General features: G+C 40.9%; 4 protein-coding genes across 4 annotated transcripts; 1 reads left to right on the forward strand and 3 right to left on the reverse strand.

Moving 5' to 3' along the window:
* Positions 1-3043: 3043 nt before the first annotated feature.
* SKDI09G0010 (SRP1/TIP1 family protein) lies at positions 3044-3406 on the reverse strand (the record flags this gene model as incomplete). Its single annotated transcript, XM_056228607.1, has 1 exon — positions 3044-3406. The coding sequence occupies one exon, from the start codon at positions 3404-3406 to the stop codon at positions 3044-3046; it is 363 nt and encodes a 120-aa protein (XP_056088311.1).
* An 8679-nt stretch (positions 3407-12085) lies between these two features.
* Positions 12086-17569, reverse strand: SKDI09G0020 (uncharacterized protein; the record flags this gene model as incomplete). Its single annotated transcript, XM_056228608.1, has 1 exon — positions 12086-17569. One exon carries the CDS (start codon positions 17567-17569, stop codon positions 12086-12088), a length of 5484 nt encoding a protein of 1827 aa, XP_056088312.1.
* A 4690-nt stretch (positions 17570-22259) lies between these two features.
* IMA3 (oligo-1,6-glucosidase IMA3) lies at positions 22260-24029 on the reverse strand (the record flags this gene model as incomplete). Its single annotated transcript, XM_056228609.1, has 1 exon — positions 22260-24029. The coding sequence occupies one exon, from the start codon at positions 24027-24029 to the stop codon at positions 22260-22262; it is 1770 nt and encodes a 589-aa protein (XP_056088313.1).
* Positions 24030-24977: 948 nt separating this feature from the next.
* Positions 24978-26681, forward strand: SKDI09G0040 (sugar porter family MFS transporter; the record flags this gene model as incomplete). The annotated part of the gene is made up of 1 exon (XM_056228610.1): positions 24978-26681. The coding sequence occupies one exon, from the start codon at positions 24978-24980 to the stop codon at positions 26679-26681; it is 1704 nt and encodes a 567-aa protein (XP_056088314.1).
* Between the last annotated feature and the right edge of the window lie 24 nt (positions 26682-26705).

Raw genomic sequence — 26705 nt, forward strand, 5'->3', positions numbered from 1 at the left:
CCCACACACCACACACCCACACACACACACCCCACACCCACACACCACACCCACACACCCCACACCCACACCCACACCCACACCCACACCCCCACACCCCACACCCACACACACCCACACCCACACACACACACCCACACACACACACACACACACACCCACACCCACACACACACACCCACACACACCACACCCACACACACACCCATCACTATTACACCATTAGCATCACTACCACTACTAACACCCATCACTACCACCATCATCATCATCACTATCACCATCATCATCACTACTAACAATACCATCACCATCACTCTGCCATTACCCTACCCACCACTCAAACGGACTGTAAGAACACCCTTTAATGTTACCCTGAATATATAACACCCCACGCTTTCTCACCCCACCACATGCTGTACCAGCACCATTCCATCACATCACTAAATACGGCCTTTACCTCAGCGGTTTATACCCAGGGCCTTTTCCACACTAAACTCACAATATTGCATATCTATATATCCATATCTCATCTCTGCTAGTTGAATAACATATCCCCAATTTACCACCCCCTCATCTCTTCTGTATCATCCAAACACTACCCTCTATTTACCTACCATACATACAATGAACCTAAACAAAGAAATGTAGATAAAAAAACGTAAATAAATAAACTTTTAGAAAGAAATGTAAACAAACACACACTACCCACCTTTCCTACCTGACCCGGCTCTTCCCCATTGAATCATAGTATTATATCCAGCACATAGCCATACGGACGTTACAGAATACTGCCATACCACACCTCATCCTTATAGAACAGCACTCAATACTTCCATACTTCACAGTCTTTACCATATATCAACATTCTATAATATGCACTACCATCATCGTCGTCATCATTATCACCACTACTAACACCCATCACTATTGCACCATAACCATAACCATCACTACCATCACTACCATCACTACCATCACCATCACTACCATCACCACCATAACCATATCACCATCATCATCACTACCACTTTCTCTGCCATTACCCTACCCACCACTCAAACGGACTGTAAGAACACCCTTTAATATTACCCTGAATATATAACACCCCACGCTTTCTCACCCCCACCACATGCTTTACCAGCACCATTCCATCACATCACTAAGTACGGCCCTTACCTCAGCGGTTTATACCCAGGGCCATTTCCACATTAAACTCACTATATTTCACATTTATGTATCTATATCGTGTCCTTGTATCCTGAATAGTATATCCCCAAGTTATCACCCTCTCACCTCTTCTGTAGCCCGAAATACAAACACGTGACCAGTATAACCCTTATTATATAGTACTAAACCACCTCTCATCTATAACATCACTAAGTACGGCCCTTACCTCAGCGGTTTATACCCTTGGCCATTTCCACATTAAACTCACTATATTTCACATTTATCCATCTATATCTCATATCTGCATCCTGGATAGTATATCCCCAAGTTATCACCCTCTCACCTCTTCTGTATCTCTCAATTACTATCACCTTACTTTGATACTACCGCGTGGCACACCCAGCCGTTCATACCTAATGTCATTACACCAAACTCATACTATCTCACATCTAACACTTCATACCCCTTATCTGCATTCTAATCAACATATTCATCCACTCGTCATTACCACACCTCCTTTATATCCTTTAAACACTACACTCCATTTACCTCCCATATATACAATAATCGTAAACAATAAACATACACCAATCACTTTACTCTAGACCATCACCATATCACACTTTATATCCTGCTAACTAACTCGGCTCTTCCCCATTGAATCATAATGTCGTATCCAGCACAAACTCACACGGATGCTACAAAATACTGACATAGCACACCTCATCACTGTATATGACACTCACCTCAGCAGTTTATATCATATGTTGTTTACTCTCTCTACCTATTTACGTCACATCTAACTATCCACAACTAATCACTTATCCTTGTGGACCATACAACTGCACCCATTACTTCAATACTACAACATCTTGACCATATATCAACTTCTACATAATGCCATTGCTAACATGAACAACATACAATCACCATCGCATCACCACCATCACGTCACCCCCGTGCCCTCTACTTTCCAATATCATGCTACTCATATTACCCTTTTACATATCCACTGACATTGGCTCTACTCACTGCTACTTCACCTGTCATACTACAGCTATAAGTACACTAACATATTAACACTCACATAAACGCACCAATATATAAATACTTTACCCATCAGCATATCATTGTTAACATAGAATACACAATATCATCATCTCAATTTTCTGCCATTACAGTATTCTCAATATATTCTGAACATAAATACCAGCACATACGCATACGGATGCTACATAAATTAACATAGCCACTTTAACCCCTACTCAAATTACATTATTCATCACCATACTCTTCCTCTCCCATTATCTCCTTTCTTCTTATATATCCTCCGCATACTACGCACCCGTCACATGAACATAAATAAATACCACCTCGGTCCAACTTCTAGGTCCCAGATCTCCATTCCATGCACTATTCTATAATACAATTACATACGCACACGGACGCTATAGAATATAACATACTCATATAGCGCTACCATATAATATCATTACTCTTTTTTTTTCTAATTATTATCCCATTTTATATTTTCTAACTATTTTTCACTTTTCATAAAAATATTCACCAGTCATTGTCAATCATCTATAATCTTCACTAATCATTATTTCATTTATAGTATCCATCTATATCCCCCACATACCTCGTAACATATATCATCCATTCGTTACTCAGTAAATTGCACTCACGAAATGAACTTTACACCATCTCATTCCGTAATCCATTCCGCCACCGTTTCAAAAATCACATAATTGATCGAGAGGTTTATAATATTAATATACACATATTTAACTATATACACTGCCAAATCATATTTTTTTATTTTTCATTACTTCCTAATGTCCGTAGGATTTCATTCGTGAAAGCGTGTCATCTATTTAGCGATGGTGTAAATACCGTCCTTGGATAGAGCTTTGGAGATGGCTGGTCTCAATCTGGTAGAGTACCATGGAACACCGGTGATCATTCTGGTCACTTGGGCTGGAGCAATACCGGTCAACATCGTGGTGAAGTCACCGTAGTTGAAGACAGCTTGAGCGACTTCGACTGGGTAGGTTTCAGTTGGGTGGGCGGCTTGGAACAAGTAGTATTGGGCCAAGTGAGCTCTGATATCAGAGACGTACACACCCAATTCAACCAAGTTGACTCTTTCGTCGGATTGAGCTAGGGTGGTGGTGGCAGAGGCACCGGCAGCTAGAGCGGCGACACCAGCAGCGATTGAAGTTAATTTGACCATTCTATTTGTTTGCTTTGGATTGTTTTGGATTGTTTCTTTAATGGTGATATAGGCTTAAGTAGAAAGAAAATATTGAAGGCGTATTCTCAAATATAGCAGATTAAAGCTGCTCTATTTATATGGTTTCTTTGGTCGGCTTGCTAGTACCCAAACGAATTAGCGAACCTCACCATTTATCCCACACTCTTTCTCATCTTACCTCTCGCATCCATGTCCGCTGTCGCTGTGGAGATGTGCTTGGAGATGTGCCTGGAGATATGCTTGTCTTTGAACGACCTGTCTTCCATAGATTTCGTATATGAAAGCATGCTTTGCATTGCCTATATTCTCTCGTATGTGCCGAAGAGAAGAATGCTAATTATAGGGAAGCCAGGGTACCTTAAAAAACCCTTTTTCGTGCCTGCGATACTTCCTTTTTCGGTCAAAGAGAAGATCCGCGTGCTTGGTTTGGACCCTCGTTCAGAAGCTCATTGTCTAAGCCTTGATTGATATGCGCTAAACGGCTTCCACGTAAAAATAGTGCCTCTGCTCTCTGCAAATTAGAACTTGAGCAGTTGACATGTGTGTTATGAATCGTACCCTGTAGGGGTATATATGATTTCGTACCCAACAGCAGAACTGTTGATAAACTAATATATGGAGACAAGTCCCCAGTCCGCATGCTGATTTTTTCTGTTATCCCGCAACCTCTCTAGTCAGTTCTTTGGCATCAAAGAATATATGGGTGGTGCCTACCGTACTTTCTTTGGTTGTCACAGAAAAGTTGAAACTTCCCTTTTTCACATGAACGGTTGACAAATGTGTTGGGAATCGTACCCTGTAGCGGTTATGACTTGGTACATCATCAGTAAAATTGTTCGTAAACTTGCATACTTGTAATCCACGGGATAGAGCTATCATTGAGATGGTGGCTACCTTTGCTAAGCCACAGATACCATGATGACGAAGGAATGTTGACGCCCATGTACTATGCATGCCCCTCCACAATATGTAAGAGAGAGGCGTCAACTCTAGGACGAACTAGCCATAATTGCGTTTCGAATCTCTCCTCTCGTCGCGCCATCGGTAGAAAGCAATTTGTACGGCAAATGAGTATAAAATGCCGCTCAAATATACTTTCGATCGAAAGTGTCTATCCCTATTTAGGAGGTCTCATAGTCACTAAATCAATGAGCAGAAATCCATATCTACACCAACTGTTTTTTGGTACATGCTAATCGCTCCTCAAAATGTATGGTCATAGTCCAAAATCCAAAGACCTAGGCAACACAGGCAAAAACAGCAGAATAGTTGCGGTTAAAGAATCGCCGGCAATCAATTCCGTCGAAAAAATAACTCTTCATTCTTCCCAATTTACTGCTCAAGCATACACAGATTCATTCGCTTTGCGACCCGATTCCACCCATTTTAGAACCATTTTTCTTGCTCTTTATAATAGCGACTAAATACTGCATTTCAGCTTTCTTTCTCATCAATGCAATGCTGTAGCTCCAACGACCGTAGCATCATCGGAAAACCGTAAAGACTTAAACAAAAGGCCAAGACTTCATGAGGGTAGAGTAAATATAAATAAAAATCCTTCGAAGTAGAGAACGACTATTGTTTGTGCTAACTATCCTTTGGAAGTTGGATATCTTATAAAGAAATTGGCCTCCACTTTCCCTCAGGGGGTGATTAAGTTCCACTGTTCCTCCACTTCTCTAACATAAGCTTTCAACTCATCAACGCATCCTTAATGTAAGGTGCTGAGTCCTCAAGTTATTTGCTTTTTGCATCATTGTCCCTCTTCTAAGAAAATAGTCATAGGGTGGCTGGTTTTTTCGACACGACACGCTTATGGCATGACGATATAATGGCGTGCAGGAACGTGAATCCTAAAACATAGATGAAGCAGTGAGATACAGATAAATTGAACCATTAGAAATTTTCCACTAAGCTGTAGTGGCAATCGTATTTTTACTCACGTACGAAATGTTTCTTTGCTGCAAATATCATAACAGAACCAAATAAAGCTCTTTTCTGTCCTTAAGAAGACAATCTTTTGAGATTCGAGATGTTTAGCGGGCAGAAAACCTATGCTCTTCTCATCTTCAATTATGTAGACGGGAGATAGTACGGTCTAGCTTATGTAACACGTTGTGATATTAGACAGCAAATATATTGGACCACTGTTTTATGAGATATCTAAAAGTAACATTGCACCTTCTTTAGGAGTGGCGATTAATTCTTATATAATAATGTTAGCTTATGGGTGCATGTTGATGATTAATACTATTAGTCATGGATTTCATTCGCATATTTAACAGATGCTCTCTCTTTACGTACATCAGCATTAATTATCGTAATGCTGAGCGGAAAATTGGCTGTCGCCAATATTCCTATATGGTGCCCAACCTGTCTGGACTCCACGATAGGCTAGCCAACAGACGGTGAATTGAGTGGGTACTGTTGTGTGCCCACAAACACAGCCATTGTAGCCATTATTTCCATTTCTTTTACTTAGCCTTGTCGCATTATTGGCAATGACAAGGTACATGACGGCGTTTGAAAAGTTTGTGTGTACATTAACTAGGTCTCCACCATTGTGAATTTCTTAGCTGATAGTCAACGCGACTGTCCAATTATCGGTTTCCTCTTTCCGGAAAACCCTCAACTCCAAATCTACTCCCCGTATCCATTCAAAACGTGAGTGTCAATAATGCACTTATAGCAGTCAAATAATCAGTATCAGATTTAAAGAAACAACACTGGAACTCTTCCGAAGTTGAGAAATGATATCATACACTTTTCAGCCTAGGTATGAATCCCAGATCTCTTCCACCATACCCCTGTAGTTACCCTAAAGACTGCTGCAAATTTTGGACAGGCGACTGTAGCTAATACTTGTTTTGCATACTCAAATCCATTGACGCTGTTAACACCGGTTGTTGAACAATGTTCTCCCATATCCAAAATATGGCCAGTAGTACCAACATATGTAGCCCATGGCCTTTTGGCCATTATTGTACAATAATTGACGGGTGAATGTCAACACTAGTGAAAACGCAAACCTAATTATAGAAGAAACATCATCGGCTTGCAATATGATGCTAATGGTTAACAAGGAGAAAAGGCGGAATTATCGATATAAGATTGATCAAAATTGCAAAATCAAAAATTTTTAGTAAAAGTAAAAGGGTAATGATGAGTATATGATCTTGGCTCTGAAACCTTTAATGACAATGAATGTTGAAACCCCGGTCTTGGTACCCCTCATCAAGCTGACCAAACTGGACCATAATCTGATGCTGCTCGAAATCATTCAGCGAAGGAAATCGCTTAAGTATCCTCGTTTTGCTAAAAAGAAAAATATTTTGCAAATATCCGCAGAGGCAGGTTATACGCATAGAGAAATAATCGCAGCATATTGCGCGATCATAGGTAGATGTTTCATTTTTAAGCTCAATAAAGTTGCAAAATGTTGATAATTAGTAGTTTTAGGTAAGAACACACGCCGACTAAGAAAGTTGAATATGTTCAATATGCAAATAAACTGAAGAATATACCATGAGTTCAACGTAACAATACATATTGTTTGAATACAAATTGCGCCCCTGATTTACTCCTGTTGCCTGCCATAAACCTTATTTCTAGTCCGGGACCCCGACGCTTCGGGAAAAGAGACAAAGCCTACCCTTGATATTGCCTATACGGTAATACGTCATAACACACTTACCGCAAATCCCATAAACCTACTCATATAGCAGTGCCCCACCCTCGTAATAAATTGACCGCAAGTTATTGATTATTGAGTGCTTTTCTGGGAATGCTACCAAAGAATCGCTTTCCGTTCTGTGTACGCCTTATGCCAGGTGGTGTAGGCGTTACCTCGTTCGAAAATGTTCAAAATCACCCGACTTCGCAAAAACATTTGAAATATATGGTAAAAATATACCAAATAATGCCGCTACACGAATTTGTATCATGGCTTCACTGGTTTAGTGCATACACACCCCCCATGAAAATGCTGTACCGCAATATCGCTCTTGCATCTCCAAGTGCTCTCTTATCATACCGTATGTAATGTATCCATAAACTGTAGCAGTTAAATTCCTCCGTCAGTTTGAGAAGTTCATTCAACCCAAATAATCCTTGGTCGAGGCAATTTTCGCCAACGATTAACCCAGCTTCTTGAGGCCCGTTTAGAAGGAGTTAAGAATAATTTCCTGGCATATGAGCGGCTGTTAATTGTAATCCTTTTGAGATTCCAGCATTAATCCTTTTTTGTTATTTTGATCACATCTTAATCTAGATATTGATTTCATGATCTGTCAACAAAGTTAATCTGCGATGATTGTCGGTAATAATGAGCGGATAAGAGACAGTCCAAGTGATTAACTTTAGTGTCCAAATCCCGTTATGCATTTCGGTGGAGGCACTTCTGCTTTTTTTAGGATGAATATAAAGATCTTATAGTATGGTACGTTTCTGGCTTTGTTCTTGTTGCAGCCCACTTAACAGTACGATGCATCAACACCCACCAGATTTATGATTTGGAATAATGGGATGCCCATTGCATTCGGGCTTAGTTCATATAGATGATTCCGAGTGTACTGGAAACTTTCGACATATTGTTGAAATATGAAAAAAACTCGTTCTCGCTGTTTATTTGAGCAAGGAGCATTCTTCTTTCTCTATGAAAATGAAAACACTCCGGAGGACCCTTTCTTTTTGACATCTCAATTTTTAATTCTTGCCTATCTTCAAACTCGTCAGCTACCTTATTCGAGAAATATATGGATGATATGGATTACTCAAATTAAGTGAAACTTGTCAAGGTCGAGATTTAAGATACTGTCATTTGTTGATTTCTTGAGCTAGTTATGAAAGAACCAGTAGCGGATGTTTTATTACTAGGAAACAAGGAAGTGCAGATTGAGAGTTTAGAAATCGTGAAACTAATGATGTCTGCTGGTTCACTTGATGAGCTCGCACTGTACGGGGCTTGACTTTGACGATGATTCGTGAGTTAAAACATCGTTGGAACCGGTAGTAGGAGATATTCGGTGTATGTGATGATAAAAGAACCGATTCACAGTTCTGATTATGCCTGACATTGCATATTCTGAAAGGTCTGAAACTGTAAAATTAGCCCGGTCTGAATCATCGCCAAAGGAGTAACCATATCCTCCGAAGTCATCACCAATAACGCCGCCATCTGACAATATAACACTAAGTGAAACTAAAAACAAGACGCAGCATTCACGTGGATACTTTTCATCTGATAGTAGAAACCAGCATGCGTGTGTACTGATCTTCTCATATTATCGAGCAATTTTTCAACCGATCGCTCCATACCACTGACTGTGAAGATGCGATAGAGCATTTCTCTTGTTTTTTTACAACAAGCAGACGCAATGGCACCACCAATTGATAGTATTGCCGAGCCGTCTACAGCACCAAGTTTAAAGTTGTGGGGTCCAGTTTTGTGGAGCTAAAAGTATCCCGTCATTCCAGAGTCATGTTTGTTGGAGAAGTGTAAAGGCACGATTAGGTTAGATCTCCAGTAAGGAGCACATTGGTAACAACTATCATCCCGACTACTATAGTCGCTGTCATCCTCAATTTCAGTTTCATGGCCCTCATCGGTATCATCGACACTATCGCAAGACAGTCATAATTGCTTATGCGCTGCTACGTGGAATAGCAAAATCGATGGTCAAGTTCTTCTGCACACTGATAGAGACCATATTTCCTTTTCAGTATATTAACAGGCCGTGTATGCTGGGTTCAAATTCGTGAACGAACCATTCTATTCTTTCTTTGGTCTGCTGGCAAGCACGCTTATGTAGCTCCTACAGTTACATTGAGCAGTGCCAGGAAGTCTAATAATGTCCAAAAATATACATAATGATGAAAACTTGTAATTTATGCTCGAATATTCGGTGATGATATGATTAGGATTTGAGAAAGGGGCTTCTAAGAAAGAATATGCTATATTATAAGAGCCAAGATGTGCTTTTTTTACTGTATGTTATTTTGGTGGGGTTGCCGCTTTTAAGAATTGCTGTGCGACCTTAGAGAGTTTGATGAAGTGATAAGACTGAAAAAAGTTGAATATCTCGTAAGAAACAGTTTCAAGCAAAAATTTTTCATCCTACTGAAATTTACACATGCTATCAAGTTCATTTATTATTTCCTTCTCGTGCCTGTCAACAGGGCTTGTCGGCCCAACAAGCCAAAATCAAAATAAACACGAAAAACCGTGCCTAGCGTTCTAAGCGGAGCAAAAAAACACTTACCAAATGTTCCCACGACAGTTGTTTAGCACAACCCTTTTTTTCTTTATGGATTTGAATTGTGCATATGCACAAATCCTGAAGATGCTACGAAGAGAAAGCGTACCTGGCTGTCAAATGCCAGAATTGAAGATTGATGAAAATTGTTATACGAGATTTTTTAGGGGAGTTCGCTTACCCCTTTTTGCTTCATCATAAGCGGATTATTCGTGGTGGTGGCGTCGCGCTTACCATTTATCGGCGCGTCGGAAGAAAAGGCAAGGAAAAAAGCGGTGTCATAAATTCTTGCCTGACATCTAGAAGTTCGGAATTCATGCTAATTTAGGAGAAGAAGAAAATTTTTTATAACTCTAATGTAAAATAAGCTTTTCGGCAACAGGTACGCGCGGAAAAGTAAAAAGAACCCGTAGAGATGCGCCACTAGGTCAAAAATTGATTATCAAAGATACTTTTAAAAAAGGCAGCTAGCTGGCAGGCACAATGCCCAGGAAATTCCTCGACATTTTATGATTACTTGTTTTGCCAGTATGGCTGCACTTTTGGAGTATGTCTCCTTATCTCTGGCCATAAAGAAACAGACACCAAGGATGAGGATTCTACCAAGTGTATGCACATTTGGGAACTTTTATTTTGTCTCTCGCCACCAATGAGGCCGTTTTTATTACGTGACCGTTATGCCTGAGGTGTCTGATTATTGGAAATGGACCATAGTAATTTCTATTATTTAATATCAATGGATGGATGGATTCCGTCGATGCTCTATAACCGTTATCAATTCAAACGTCTATTTGAATAATACTCAGATTCAAAAATGACGGGCGTTGTTGTGGTGTTTAACACGATGCGCTCAACAGGGCATGATGTAAAAAAAAATACTGATGAGTTTTTAAACGCACTGATCATGCAAAAAAAGCTACACAGGAATAATGGGCAGCTTTAAAACTCGGCAGCGATTTGTAGTAGTCCTTGCTGCATTGCCCAAAGAGAAGAGAACAATGAATTGCTTCTGGGTTTCTCAATAGCCCACTCTCTAAGATTCAATTGGATGTTCTCAGTTTAAGAACTCGATCTCGACTGCCTTGATCAAGAGCGATATTCGTTGTTAACTCGTGTTAACGTGCTAAAACACTGTAGATTGATTTTTTGCCGCAAAGAAAATTTTCACTAAAGACACAATGTGTGTTTCGGTACACTTTTAACAATAGTTGAGCATTATTGGCCGTTGAAATGCTAATTCTTGCTTTAACTCTCAAGATTTTCAAACTTAAATGGTCCATTTTTCGAACCAAAGGCATCAACACAACTCACACGTTTCTATGGTTTCCCACATTTAGTAGCTAATGGCAGCTCTTCCTTTTGGAGCCGCACAGCTCGAATGAATGTGGCGATATAAACTAGCATATATTGGATTGCCCCCCTTTATACGAGGTTCTATTTGAGATAACCTTGCATTTAAATCTTGGTCCATTTCTAGTAGTTCCACAAAATTATGGCCGGCAAGTTTTGATAGAACTTTTCTGATGAGCTCGACTTATAAATAGGTGATTTAATCACTTATCAGCATTTATATATGGTGTCGCAATTAATTCACCACGGATAGCATCCAAATTTAAAATTGATACGATTATGTGAGAAATATATGCAGTAGCTCAATTTATATATATATACATCAGCGAGGCTGTAACAACAAGCCGAAAAGCTTGTAAAACAATACACTTTTATGGTAAACTCAGGGTATCTAAGATTTGTAGATGCCAATACCGTTAAAAATAAGGAAACAATGCTGCCAGAAACTTTGCAGTAGTAACGCGGATTATAATGGATTTCGTGCGTATTCTTCCGGGAATGAAATGCTGACCGTACATTTGAAGACTCCGTAGACTGTTTCAAATCGAGGAATCTATAAAATTTCTACCTTTAGAATAGCAACAAATTAGTATAACAAGAAACAGCTACCTTCCATTAACTGCTAGACCAATAGTATAAAGAGATTGTACTTGCCAGTAGTAAATGGTTACATATAGTGCTTGAAAAATGGTCGCAAATTATGGAAGCTGTAGAATGAGGTTGTCAACAAATTTAGTGGGTGTTGGAACGCAAGGATTGCTAGCACAATGTATGACAACGTATAAAATGAAGAAACAAATAGTTATGAAAATATTACCTGTAACTGTAAAGTCTATCTCGTGGAGTGTTAAACCCCCCAAGAAAAGTTCAGGTACATCTCATACATATACATAATACTCCCTTTGTCAGTATTGGCATCCCGAAAGATTTTCATTGAATTCAACTGGAGTTCACATAGGTATCGAGAAATAATAGTAAAAAATAATTCATGTCTACACATATCTATCTAAGACTAACCGAGAGGCATGGATATATAAGAAGAACGCGGATCTTATCAAATGATTGCCAGCAATAGGGAGGCAATGAAGACACTCATACCACTATTGGCTAGTAGACCATTCGCAGTACCGAGGTAGCTTGACATTTCTAAAGAGACAGTACTAGATGGTACTATATGACTTGAAGAAGCGCTACGAGATTGTTGGGATACACTAATCAACCCGGAAGTGGTAAAACTATTGCTACTAACAGTCCCGGACGCCGAAAGAATATTGCTACTGTGTTCGATCACATTTGTTGCAGCAGTTGTATGTGTTTCAACATATCCGGATCCTGAAGCCAAAGATGTAATGCTGTCGCTGCTCGTTGTTTTTGTCTTAATGGCCTCTGAAATTATCGAAGACCCACTAACTCTAGTTGCGGCATTAGAACTATTAGCCGCTTCATTCGTGGTCTGTGGGCTCCAAGTGGAATGAACTGTAACGACATCGTTGACAGTAGCGGTGGCTGTGGAAACAATAGCAGGTGATACAGTCCTCGAGCAAATACCAGACTCACAAGAAGCAGGTGTGACGAGTGTAGTTTTCTCTATTGATTCCGTGGTTGAAATAGGACACCAAGTAGTATGTTCTGTAACAACACCACTAATTGTGGTTGTGGCCGTAGAAATGACAGCAGGAGAAGCAGTCTCGGTACACACATTAGATTCACAGGAAGTTACAGTAACTACTGTAGTCTTGTCCCTTGATTCCGTAGTTGAAATAGGACACCAGGTGGTATACTCTGTGACAGCACCATTAACGGTAGTTGTGGCCGTAGAAACGATTGCGGGAGAAGCGGTTTCAGTACACACATGAGATTCACAGGAAGTTACGGTGACCACGGTGGTTTTTTCACTTGTTGTGGTAGTTGAAGTGATAACCGCTGTCTCACTACCAGAAGATTTTACTCCTGTGGCAGAACTTGTAATGTCTGTTTGTTTACTAGATGTGCTAGCAAAAGTAGTAGTGGAGGATGTGGTAGAGGAAATGATCGCATTACTTTGACTTTCAGATGAGTAAGTGGCAGAACCAGATGATTTGGATGACTGAGACAACTTAGAAAGGGAACCAGTAAGAGTGGAGATTGAAGACTGTGTGGTTTGTTGTTCCCTAGAGCTAGTTGCGGAAGAGCTAGCAGCCGATGTTCCATTACTAGGGTACAAGGGAGTAATGATTGGATGGGAAGACACAGAGGAACTGGTGATATCAGCTGTAGAAGATGAAACACTGGATAAGCTGGCACCGTTTGGTGTCTTGATCTTGATGACAGTTTCATCGGTTGGCAAACCATCGGTACCGGTGACAGTGGTCATTTCAGTAGATGTACTGGTGAAAGTGCCAGTCCATGGTTCGGTAGTGGTGGTGATTAGACCTTTGCCGGTTGGAGTTCTAATAACAATGACGGTTTCGTCAGTTGGCACACCATCGGTACCGGTGACAGTGGTCATTTCGGTAGAAGTGCTGGTGAAAGTTCCAGTCCATGGTTCGGTAGTGGTGGTGATTAAACCTTCGCCGGTTGGAGTTCTAATAACAATGACGGTTTCGTCAGTTGGCACACCATCGGTACCGGTGACAGTGGTCATTTCGGTAGAAGTGCTGGTGAAAGTTCCAGTCCATGGTTCGGTAGTGGTGGTGATGGTACTAGCAGTTGTTGGAGTCCTAATGACAATGACGGTTTCGTCAGTTGGCACACCATCGGTACCGGTGACACTGGTCATTTCAGTAGATGTACTGGTGAAGGTGCCAGTCCATGGTTCGGTAGTGGTGGTGATTAGACCTTTGCCGGTTGGAGTTCTAATAACAATGATAGTCTCGTCAGTTGGCACACCATCGGTACCGGTGACAGTGGTCATTTCAGTAGAAGTGCTGGTGAAAGTTCCAGTCCATGGTTCGGTAGTAGTGGTGATTAGACCTTTGCCGGTTGGAGTTCTAATAACAATGATAGTCTCGTCAGTTGGCACACCATCGGTACCGGTGACAGTGGTCATTTCAGTAGAAGTGCTGGTGAAAGTTCCAGTCCATGGTTCGGTAGTAGTGGTGATTAGACCTTTGCCGGTTGGAGTTCTAATAACAATGATAGTCTCGTCAGTTGGCACACCATCGGTACCGGTGACAGTGGTCATTTCAGTAGAAGTGCTGGTGAAAGTTCCAGTCCATGGTTCGGTAGTGGTGGTGATTAGACCTTCGCCGGTTGGAGTTCTAATAACAATGACGGTTTCGTCAGTTGGCACACCATCGGTACCGGTGACAGTGGTCATTTCAGTAGAAGTGCTGGTGAAAGTTCCAGTCCATGGTTCGGTAGTGGTGGTGATTAAACCTTCGCCGGTTGGAGTTCTAATAACAATGACGGTTTCGTCAGTTGGCACACCATCGGTACCGGTGACAGTGGTCATTTCAGTAGAAGTGCTGGTGAAAGTTCCAGTCCATGGTTCGGTAGTGGTGGTGATGGTACTAGCAGTTGTTGGAGTCCTAATAACAATGATAGTCTCGTCAGTTGGCACACCATCGGTACCGGTGACAGTGGTCATTTCAGTAGAAGTGCTGGTGAAAGTTCCAGTCCATGGTTCGGTAGTGGTGGTGATTAGACCTTTGCCGGTTGGAGTTCTAATAACAATGACGGTTTCGTCAGTTGGCACACCATCGGTACCGGTGACAGTGGTCATTTCAGTAGATGTACTGGTGAAGGTGCCAGTCCATGGTTCGGTAGTGGTGGTGATTAGACCTTTGCCGGTTGGAGTTCTAATAACAATGACGGTTTCGTCAGTTGGCACACCATCGGTACCGGTGACAGTGGTCATTTCGGTAGAAGTGCTGGTGAAAGTTCCAGTCCATGGTTCGGTAGTGGTGGTGATTAAACCTTCGCCGGTTGGAGTTCTAATAACAATGACGGTTTCGTCAGTTGGCACACCATCGGTACCGGTGACAGTGGTCATTTCAGTAGAAGTGCTGGTGAAAGTTCCAGTCCATGGTTCGGTAGTGGTGGTGATGGTACTAGCAGTTGTTGGAGTCCTAATAACAATGATAGTCTCGTCAGTTGGCACACCATCGGTACCGGTGACAGTGGTCATTTCAGTAGAAGTGCTGGTGAAAGTTCCAGTCCATGGTTCGGTAGTGGTGGTGATTAGACCTTTGCCGGTTGGAGTTCTAATAACAATGACGGTTTCGTCAGTTGGCACACCATCGGTACCGGTGACAGTGGTCATTTCAGTAGATGTACTGGTGAAGGTGCCAGTCCATGGTTCGGTAGTGGTGGTGATTAGACCTTTGCCGGTTGGAGTTCTAATAACAATGACGGTTTCGTCAGTTGGCACACCATCGGTACCGGTGACAGTGGTCATTTCGGTAGAAGTGCTGGTGAAAGTTCCAGTCCATGGTTCGGTAGTGGTGGTGATTAAACCTTCGCCGGTTGGAGTTCTAATAACAATGACGGTTTCGTCAGTTGGCACACCATCGGTACCGGTGACAGTGGTCATTTCGGTAGAAGTGCTGGTGAAAGTTCCAGTCCATGGTTCGGTAGTGGTGGTGATGGTACTAGCAGTTGTTGGAGTCCTAATGACAATGACGGTTTCGTCAGTTGGCACACCATCGGTACCGGTGACACTGGTCATTTCAGTAGAAGTGCTGGTGAAAGTTCCAGTCCATGGTTCGGTAGTGGTGGTGATGGTACTAGCAGTTGTTGGAGTCCTAATGACAATGACGGTTTCGTCAGTTGGCACACCATCGGTACCGGTGACAGTGGTCATTTCAGTAGATGTACTGGTGAAAGTTCCAGTCCATGGTTCGGTAGTGGTGGTGATGGTACTAGCAGTTGTTGGAGTCCTAATGACAATGACGGTTTCGTCAGTTGGCACACCATCGGTACCGGTGACAGTGGTCATTTCAGTAGATGTACTGGTGAAAGTTCCAGTCCATGGTTCGGTAGTGGTGGTGATGGTACTAGCAGTTGTTGGAGTCCTAATGACAATGACGGTTTCGTCAGTTGGCACACCATCGGTACCGGTGACAGTGGTCATTTCAGTAGATGTACTGGTGAAAGTTCCAGTCCATGGTTCGGTAGTGGTGGTGATGGTACTAGCAGTTGTTGGAGTCCTAATGACAATGACGGTTTCGTCAGTTGGCACACCATCGGTACCGGTGACAGTGGCCATTTCAGTAGAAGTGCTGGTGAAAGTTCCAGTCCATGGTTCGGTAGTGGTGGTGATGGTACTAGCAGTTGTTGGAGTTCTAATAACAATGACGGTTTCGTCAGTTGGCACGCCATCGGTACCGGTGACAGTGGTCATTTCAGTAGATGTACTGGTGAAAGTTCCAGTCCATGGTTCGGTAGTGGTGGTGATGGTACTAGCAGTTGTTGGAGTTCTAATAACAATGACGGTTTCGTCAGTTGGCACGCCATCGGTACCGGTGACAGTGGTCATTTCAGTAGATGTACTGGTGAAAGTTCCAGTCCATGGTTCGGTAGTGGTGGTGATGGTACTAGCAGTTGTTGGAGTTCTAATAACAATGACGGTTTCGTCAGTTGGCACGCCATCGGTACCGGTGACAGTGGTCATTTCAGTAGAAGTGCTGGTGAATGTTCCAGTCCATGGTTCGGTAGTGGTGGTGATGGTACTAGCAGTTGTTGGAGTCTTGATTTCGATAATGATCTCATCAGTAGGAATACCGTCAGTCCCGGTAATAGTGGTAGTTTCAGTAGAGGTGGAAGTGAATGTGCCAGTCCATGGTTCGGTAGTGGTGGTGGTAATCGGTTTGATATAATTTTTAGGATCTGGAACACTACAATCCTCCTGCGCCAAATCATCCGGGAAAGAATAAACATATCCAGTAAAATCGTCTTCCACATATTTTCCATCAGGAAGATATACACCTATTGGAAGTTTAGCGTACGAAACTGCATTTGAATACACTATTTTCATTGGGTAATAGAAACCAGCATACAACGTGACATTCCCTTCAGCACCTGCGTCCGCGCCCGAGTTCCAACTCTTTATACCGTTGATTAGAAAATCAGTCGATTCAGGAGGAGGCTGGCTCTGGCCACAACATCCGAAAGCAGCACCGCCACCAAAAGACAAGATAGCCGAATCATCCACTCCTTTGAAGACAAATGTGTACGTTCCAGTCTCGGGGGGGGAAAAATATCCTGTCATTTCCAAAGTTACGTTAGTTGGCGTGGTATAAAATCCAAACAAGTCTGTACTCCACACTGGAAGCCAATCCTGGCAGTTTGTTACTCCCGTACAGGGAGAAAAATCAATAGACAACTCTGTCTGCCCGGTAACAGCACCTAGTGACTTTCCGTTGGCGTAACCGTACCCCATGTATGCGGTACTAGCGTACGTTGAGGAATCGTACAGTTTATACGGGTAAAACTTAACATTCATCCCATCTTGTCTTTCGGCTGTTGGTAAACATGCTTCATCTGCTCCAATAACTACATTAAGTAGCGTCAGCAACGGAAGCACTAACTGAAGTAAGTGATAATGGGTAATTGCCATTGATATAATACTTCTACAATGGTAATTTTTCAAGGTTGTACCAAAAAAAGACCATTAATCGAAGAAAGGGTAGAAGAGCTGGCGAGACAGAGCAGCTTTTTATACTTAAATGTACTCAGCAGGACCGATTTTGTCAGTGAGTGAACGCGAAAATTACTTTGGCCCTTCATAAACATCGTTACCAATAACCAAGATGCAGGATCGTGATGAAATTCTTGCAAGCTTCGAAAACTGTTTTCACTTCATTTCTTTAAGGTTTTCATGAAAACATCCTTCTTGTGCTCCTAGGTTGTCTCTTTTAGGCCTTAAAAAAGCCTAAAAATCATATCGAAACTACCTACGGTGTCTAGACACTGCAACGAGTACTTCGGAGTTTTCGCAGGAAAAATAAGATTTTCTTCTGGTGAAGAAGTTGTTTATACTTTCCTTCTCATTTTCTCTTATTTCATATTGAAGTATAACTCAAGGTGAAGTAGGTAAACGACAATTGAAAATAACCTTAATAGATGACCTTGATAAATGACAAATTGGAAGACTGAAAAATACCTGTAGAGATAGATCAAAAGAAAGGAGATATACTTTTTGTTTGCAGTCAAGTGCAGCGTGCTGCAACGTCATCGCTCTTAAAAAGCAGAAGGGGATTCAATGTCAACAGAAACTTAAAAATAGACCGAGAAATTTTGAATAGCGTGATAATTTTCGGGGAATAAAGTTTCTTAAAAAAGTAACTTAAATAAGGTTTTGGGAATCGATGAGTGCGCGCACAGCACAGTAGTGGTGGATGAAACGAAAAGCCGTAAAAATTGTGTGAATAATCGATTAACGGTCTTAAAGAAAAGTCTCTTAGAACATGAAGCTGCACATTGACGTGCACAAGAATTCCATTATTTCAAAAAGGCCACAATTTACGGTAACCTGCTCACTGTGGTCTCCACGACCCATTCTGTAAAGAGAGTGGTACCTTCAGCATGTGGATTCATATACAAATCAATCATTAGATTAGCACATTTTACCTGACGGGCATTAGAGAGCATCCGATTTTTTTAATACTGTTAATAAATTTCTTACACTAAGTTGATATCTTCCTTTTGAGTGTGTGATTATGGAACTTTCTTGTTGCTTGACGATCTTGAGGGTTGAAGATCAAATTTTCGTCACAATCGCTACTGCTGAAATTTTTTTTCAGTTTTCCTGTAAAGATGGGCAGTGAAAGGTTGTGCCTGAATTTTTTTTTGAAATGAAACGATCTTATTTCAATCAAGTACCTTTAATTAACTCCTCTATGAACCACGCTAAATGGGCTCTTAGATTCCGTAGCAAGTGAAGACGACCATGGCCCCCACTCTGAGTTCATAACAGATTTTCCTTATGGAGATTAAATTTGACACACGGAAAAGTACTACGTCATGTTTAGAAAAATGAAGCTCAATAAATCAAAAAAAAATGGAAGAAATGCAAAAAATTTAGAACTGTAATTACAGTTTTGGGGTGCATCAAATAAAGTGATATGTGAATAAAAAAATATTCGAAACAACTCCTACGACAAATCTCTGGTTCTGAAAAATGCGTGAAAATCCTAAAAATGGTTCAAAACATAATCCGTCCATCGTCTTATCCACCTGCGAGGTCATAATACGTTTAATCATTGGTGAAAACTTTAAAAAGTACCTTGTTTTGTTCATTTCACGGGAAATATAAACCTGAAAAGTTATGTGAAGTCCTGCATGACTATTACTTAACGTTTATTAAATTTCAGAATAAAACTTGAATGATTGAAATAATTTTTTGGTAAATCGCCCTAGGCATCTGCAGAAACATGAATATACCATTGCATATCAATATCTTAAAGTGACTTTGTGTCTTTCTCCATGATAATGAGGGAAAAACTATGACAGGTATTCCTCAACGTCTCTGAACACTCGAAAAAGCTTTTTATTCTCTAACCAGCGTCTTTATTATACGTTACAAGCAAAGTATTGAGAAATTTCAGCAAAAAAATATTCGCTAAGAAAAATTGAACTATATGTGGGCAAAATAAAATGATTTTTTGGCGCAATCTCTTAAGATATACTATTTCGTAAACAAAACGCAGGAATTTCGCTTGGGAACTTGGAATAATGAAATCATTAGACAATATCGATAACTTCAGAAATGAAGAGGAGTGTTAATATAACAGAGCTTGATGTCATGAACAAACAGTTCGTAGGACCACTAGTGATGTACCCTTTACAGTTCCATATAAAATTTCTCATTTGGAAGGTTTGAGATACTACTTTGGAAGAAACTGTGCCCGGTAGTATAGTGTCGTTCATTCGGCGTTACCAGTAGAATGAAGGCCACATCTCTGTTGCTCATTCATAGAAAAATATTATGATAAAGGTACAATCAGGGTACATTGTAATACGTGCACCGTTGAAACTATTTGTTACAACTCTAATTACAATCTAATAATCAGTGATAGATACCAAATTGGATGCGTGCGCATAAACGCAGTTAGAAACAATGATGCCAGGTGAATCTAAGGAGATATAGCGGAAAGGAGTAATTTTAGACAAAAACCGGCAGTCATCTTAGGGAAAACTCGGAACAAAGAAATCGAGGCAGGTACTTAAACTTGTCTTATAAAAGATATACTGTTATCATCAAGGCATTTCTGATAACATTAAAAAATCACGCTTCAGAAAAAGAACACAAAAAAAATGTTGATCAACAATATAATAAGCGGCTGGTCTGTACTAGGGGTGTTAGACATTTATTTTAGCGTTTTCAAGTTGTTTGAATAGCGTTGCCAAGGGATTTAATCTTTGAGTTTCATCGCCGCATTAAGTTATAGTGCTTGGAGCTGCGCGTAATTCTTCCAAAAAATCATTTTGTGCAAAAATGATACATAGTAATAAACCCATTGTCCCAAGTCTTGTTATACGGCTAATGAAATGTTCTTTTTTTTGCCAGGAGTAAGGTGGTACGAATTCATAGATACATCAGATTTAGATTTGTTCAATTTTCATATCTTTTATGTTGGTATAGATTGTTTCGATAATTTGGTTTCACCTCGTAATATCCCCAGGCAATTCCCGCTATGACTTGCCGAGAAGTTGTCTTTCCAATCTTAATTATCTAACTCTATATATACTTCGGAAGGTTTTCAAGACGCACTTATTGGTTCGTCACTGAATTATTTCCCAAGCTTTCCCTCCCTTGCCGCTTCGCTAAAGTTGCTTTCAGCTCGGCCAGACATTCTACTTCGCTCTTTTTGACGAAGTTCTTGTTATGAGGAGTGATGACACTAAAGGACATATTGCGGTAGTAGCAAATGAACAGATTAAAAAATTCCTCTGAAAAGGCTTTATTCCGATAAGCGATTGAAGAGTCACTTCGAATATTTTGGAACTAAAGCAGACAGTAGCAAATAAAGGACCCGAGGAGTATATGTAATTAATGAGGAGTGGCTAGTCTGGATAGTTTTAAAATTTTGCCAATGGCATATGTATGCAAAAAACCAAGAAGAACACAACGTACGTACTCCTATTAATAAGGGAGTGTATTTAAGGGGACTTGAGATTTTGGTATTTTTGTGAATACGTGCAACTGTAGTTACTATTCCTTTACAGTTAGACCATTATTTATAGCAGAGTACCCGTCCTGAACTCTCAGTGTATATTTTAGTAAGTATAAGGTTTTGAGAGGAAAGTATCCAGGGATGGTTTAATTCAAATTTTATTGCTGATTAGATTTAAACATTATATGTGGAGAAATAGTAAAAAACCATAATACTGAACCAAAATATGATATATCCAAACAAACGTATACTATGACATTATATGTGCTGAATATAATATGTATATAAATTGGGAAAAATGTAGAACGAAAAAAACATGGGGAGAATTTCTCCTTTAACCTGTTGTAGTCTATTGACAACACTATATGGTATAATGGTTACTTTTCCTTTTTTTTTTTACGTTATCAACCTTTACGTTTCAGCTTTCACTAAACTTGAGGACGGTCTGAATCTTTTAGCAATTTCATAATTCATATTATGCTTTAACACTGCAAGTGATGGTATTTTAGCCAATACGAATACCGCTATTAATCTGTTTTACCAGTAAAAGATATGTAGACGAATTTTTGTTCTATCACTTATGTATCAACATTAGCATATAACTATAGATATAAACGATAGAGGATAAACACAATGAATGTCATCGTATCATTATGCGCCGATTTAACTATCTGTCCTCTTTACTCTCAGTACCTCTGTAACGCAACATCGACACATGCTCATACGGATACTGCTATGTAATATAACTCTGTATTATAACATAATAACACCATTTAGCTTTACGGATGCTGTAATAAAGCTTTACTCTCTACCCTTTCCCTTTTAACTTTCTTCATACTTTTCTTCGTCCAGCGAAAACTTACCAACTCCCCAAACTCATTTATCTACATTTTGACGTTTTTTCAAATATGCAGCACAATTGATCACTACTGGATCATAAAGTTCTTATCTCGGCGAAAACTCAATAAAAAAAAGAAAGAAAACATCACCTGCATGCAATAGTGCATTGACAGTGTATGTGTAGGGTTCTTGAAACAGCAAATACGTTAAAGAAAAGAGAAACTCATACGTCGTCGGTATATAAAATGTAGAAAAATAATCTAAAAAATGTCTTGTCATCGCAATTTTCAATCATTCAGATATGTAAATTCTGCCTTCCCATGGCTTCAATGATCTGGAGGCCGCATCGACTTCCTCCTTTGGGAAATTTCCAAACTCTAACTTGAATGATGGGCTATCATTTGGAATCGTAAAATCAATCACGTCAGAGCTAAAATTCAAGGCAGCAAACAATGTCTTGCTGCCGTATTTCTTTGTGAAGCTGAACAGCTTGCCATTGTCCAAGTCAATGAACTCGAAATCATAGCCATAGACGGTAATATCCTTGTGGGCCTTTCTGAATCTCAAAGCCTCCTTCCAGAAGTTCAAAACAGAGTTTGGGTTCTTGGCCTCATCATCAACGTTAATGCCTTCTCTGAAAGACTCGTTCAAATAAAACCATGGTTTAGCATTAGGACCAGAAAATCCGGCGTTTGGCTCTTCATGTGACCATTGCATAGGTGTTCTGGCATGGTCTCTAGAGATAAGGGCAATGGCTTCTAAAAACTTCTTCATCTCCTCGGAGTTTTCCCCATGCTCTTCCTTAATGGCCTTGTAGTTGTTTCTAATCTCAACATCCTCGTACTTCTCAACAGGCCAGTTTTTGAAGTTGATTTGGCCCAGCTCTTGTCCTTGGTACACATATAGAGTACCGGTTAAAGCACTTAGCAACACAGACAGTAGCTTACCAGAAATGACACGATTCTTTGGCGAATCGTCACCAAATCTCGTGATGGAACGAGGTTGGTCATGATTTTCCAAGTAAACAGCCGACCAACAATCAGTCCCGTTAATGTACCTAAAAAGCTCAGCGAGGGCAACCTTCCAATCCTTTAGTCCAAATGGAATCAAATTTTGGCGGAACAAGGGTGAAGTCCCCACGTCGGTGTGTGAGAAGTTGAACAGCTCACACAGCTCGTGTCTAGAGGCACTTGTATATAGCCTCTTGGTCTCATCGGAAGCGTGTTGCATTTCACCAACCGTCATAATCTCTCTGCCATCCTTGACCCTGTCTCTCATGAACTTGTTCATTTCTTGGTGATATTCGTGAATACGTGGTCCGTTCATTGTGAAAGGATCACTAGGTTGCCACATTGTGTTCCCGTCAATCACAGGAGCATCTGGTAAACCAACAACTTTGGAGTACAAGCTCCCCACATCAATTCTGAAACCGTCAACGCCATGGTCTAACCAATATCCAACAGCACTTTCATAGATTGCCTTTCTACAACCTTCATTCTCCCAATTTAGATCAGGTTGGGTGGAGCAAAACAAACGCAAGTAAAACTCCTTTGTTGTCTCGTCAAAAGTCCATGCGGAACCACCAAAGTAAGATCTCCAGTTATTTGGAGGGATTGGGCTACCTTCGGCATCATAGCCCTTAGGAGGTCTCCAGAAAAACCAGTCACGTTTAGAATTGGTCTTTGAGGATCTGCTCTCTTTGAACCATTCATGTTCGCTGGAGCAGTGGTTGATGACCAAATCGGTGACAAATTTCATTCCCAGCTTGTGAGTCTTTTCGATCAGGGCAAAGCAGTCTTCATTGGTACCATATGTTGGCCAGACTTTTTCATAATTGGCAATGTCGTAGCCCATGTCATCTTGTGGAGAGTCGTAGAATGGCGAGATCCAAATGGCATCAGCACCAAGTCCTTTGATGTACTCTAATTTAGAAGCAATACCTTTCATATCACCCCAACCATCATTGTTGGAGTCTTTGAAACTTGCTGGGTAAATCTGGTAGATTGTTGCTTCTTTCCACCATTTAGGATCTGTTTCTGGATGTGCAGAGGAAATAGTCATATTTTTGTTCTTTTTTCACTATAGAACGGTCACTCGTGTTAATTGCTTGTCGAGGAGCTGTCTTATTTTTCTGATGTATATTATGTTTTACAACTCTTCTCTCTCTGGAATTGACAACCAGTGGAATCTCGAGTGAGAAGGTTCCTTTATATACGTTTCATTTTCCACATCCGTGTTCCTGTTGGAACACGCGATCGGGAAGATATGTTGCAAACGAGGTTTTCAAGAAGCTCGCACTCACGGTAGCGTCATTAACTCCATTAGATCATACAAAACCCCTCTGCAACTGCACCTGAACGGTGGTATGATGCGTACTTCACCAAGATGCCTATTTGTCGTACCATACCCTCCTTGGGTGGACATCATTCCATGCACTTCCCCGCGATCTTGCATGTTCGTGGTTTCACAACAAAGTACAAACAATACAGTTATCCTTTATAGGGCCCCGCAAAATTATATAATCATTTCTCCGTGGAATTACATAATCATTTCTCCGTGATATTACATAATCATTTCTCCGTGCGGAATATGAGTGTTTCCCGCTTGACGCATCCTCCTCATTTCGAAGAACTTTTTTTGGCTTTCCACGGATTACTTCCGAAAAAGAAATGCTCCGTAAAACTCTAAACTCTAATAGTGAACTAATAGAAATTAAAGGTCACGTCGAATATTAAAGATGGAGTCCGTGTTTTCCACCAGCAGCACTGAACGCACAAATCAAAAAAGGCATTTCACCATCTTCGTTCAGTTGATATACTTTTAGGCGTTAGTGCTACTTGGCTCCCATTGTTAGGCCGCCTTTCACAGGTTTATAAATATAAATAGCGGAGTATGTGATGTGACATTTGCAATGATAGAAGAAGCGATTGTCTATTTCTTGACATGTCATGGGAAAGATTAAACTAACATATCACTTAGCTCTTAACCGTTTTATCTTACAAAAATATCATGTCCAGTGTTGGTGATACACCCGCAGATGATCCATCTGCGACTAATTCTAATATTCAGTCAGCAGCAACCGCACCTTCAATTACGACCAAACGAGACGACTCAAAAGGGTCTCTCGATCTCGCTACGTCTGAAAAACTTATTGACATACCACAGAAGCCCCTCTCTGCGTACACCACCGTCGCAATCTTGTGTTTGATGATTGCGTTTGGTGGGTTCATCTTTGGTTGGGATACCGGTACAATCTCGGGTTTTGTCAATCTCTCAGACTTCGTCAAAAGATTCGGTCAAAAAAACGGCAAGGGCGATTACTACCTGTCAAAAGTGAGGATGGGTCTGATTGTCTCAATATTTAACATTGGTTGTGCCATTGGAGGAATCGTGTTGTCCAAAGTCGGCGATGTATATGGCCGCCGTATTGGTTTGATTACAGTCACTGCCATCTACGTTGTGGGCATCCTGATCCAAATTACCTCGATAGATAAATGGTACCAATATTTTATTGGCAGAATCATTTCTGGCCTTGGCGTGGGGGGCATTGCCGTTCTCTCCCCAATGTTGATATCCGAAGTCTCTCCAAAACATATCAGAGGAACCCTTGTCCAGCTGTATCAACTGATGGGGACGATGGGTATTTTTCTGGGCTACTGCACGAATTATGGTACAAAGAATTATCATGACTCGACTCAATGGAGAGTCGGTCTTGGTCTTTGTTTTGCCTGGGCCTTATTTATGGTTAGCGGAATGATGTTCGTGCCCGAATCACCACGTTATCTGATCGAGGTTGGTAAAGACGAAGAAGCCAAGCGTTCCCTATCAAAATCGAACAAAGTTTCAGTTGATGATCCTGCCTTATTAGTCGAATACGACACGATAAAAGCGGGCATTGAGGTGGAAAAGCTAGCTGGTAACGCGTCATGGGCTGAGCTGCTCTCCACGAAAACAAAGGTATTCCAACGTGTACTCATGGGGGTGATGATCCAATCTTTGCAGCAATTGACCGGTGACAATTACTTCTTCTATTATGGTACGACCATTTTCAAGTCTGTGGGCTTAAAGGACTCCTTCCAGACATCGATCATTATTGGTGTAGTCAATTTTTTCTCCTCTTTTATAGCGGTATACACCATTGAGAGGTTTGGACGCCGTACATGCCTATTATGGGGTGCCGCTTCCATGGTGTGTTGCTTTACTGTGTTTGCCTCCGTTGGTGTAACTAAGTTATGGCCTCAAGGCAGCAGCCATCAGGACATCACTTCACAAGGTGCTGGTAACTGTATGATTGTTTTTACCATGTTCTTCATTTTTTCATTCGCCACCACCTGGGCAGGTGGCTGCTATGTTATAGTCGCAGAAACCTTCCCTCTTAGAGTCAAATCAAGAGGAATGGCCATCGCAACAGCTGCAAACTGGATGTGGGGTTTTTTAATTAGTTTCTTCACCCCTTTCATCACCGGTGCAATCAACTTCTACTATGGTTATGTCTTCTTAGGTTGTCTTGTTTTTTCCTACTTTTATGTCTTTTTCTTTGTTCCAGAAACGAAAGGCCTGACACTGGAAGAGGTTAACACTATGTGGATGGAAGGTATCCCACCCTGGAAATCGGCAGCATGGGTACCACCGGAAAGAAGAACCGCAGATTACGATGCGGATGCTATTAATCATGACGATAGGCCAGCTTACAAAATGTTTTTCTCCAAGTGATTCTCTGGGTCTTCAACAACTCAA

This window comes from Saccharomyces kudriavzevii, assembly GCF_947243775.1.
Source record: "Saccharomyces kudriavzevii IFO 1802 strain IFO1802 genome assembly, chromosome: 9".
NCBI lineage: Eukaryota > Fungi > Ascomycota > Saccharomycetes > Saccharomycetales > Saccharomycetaceae > Saccharomyces > Saccharomyces kudriavzevii.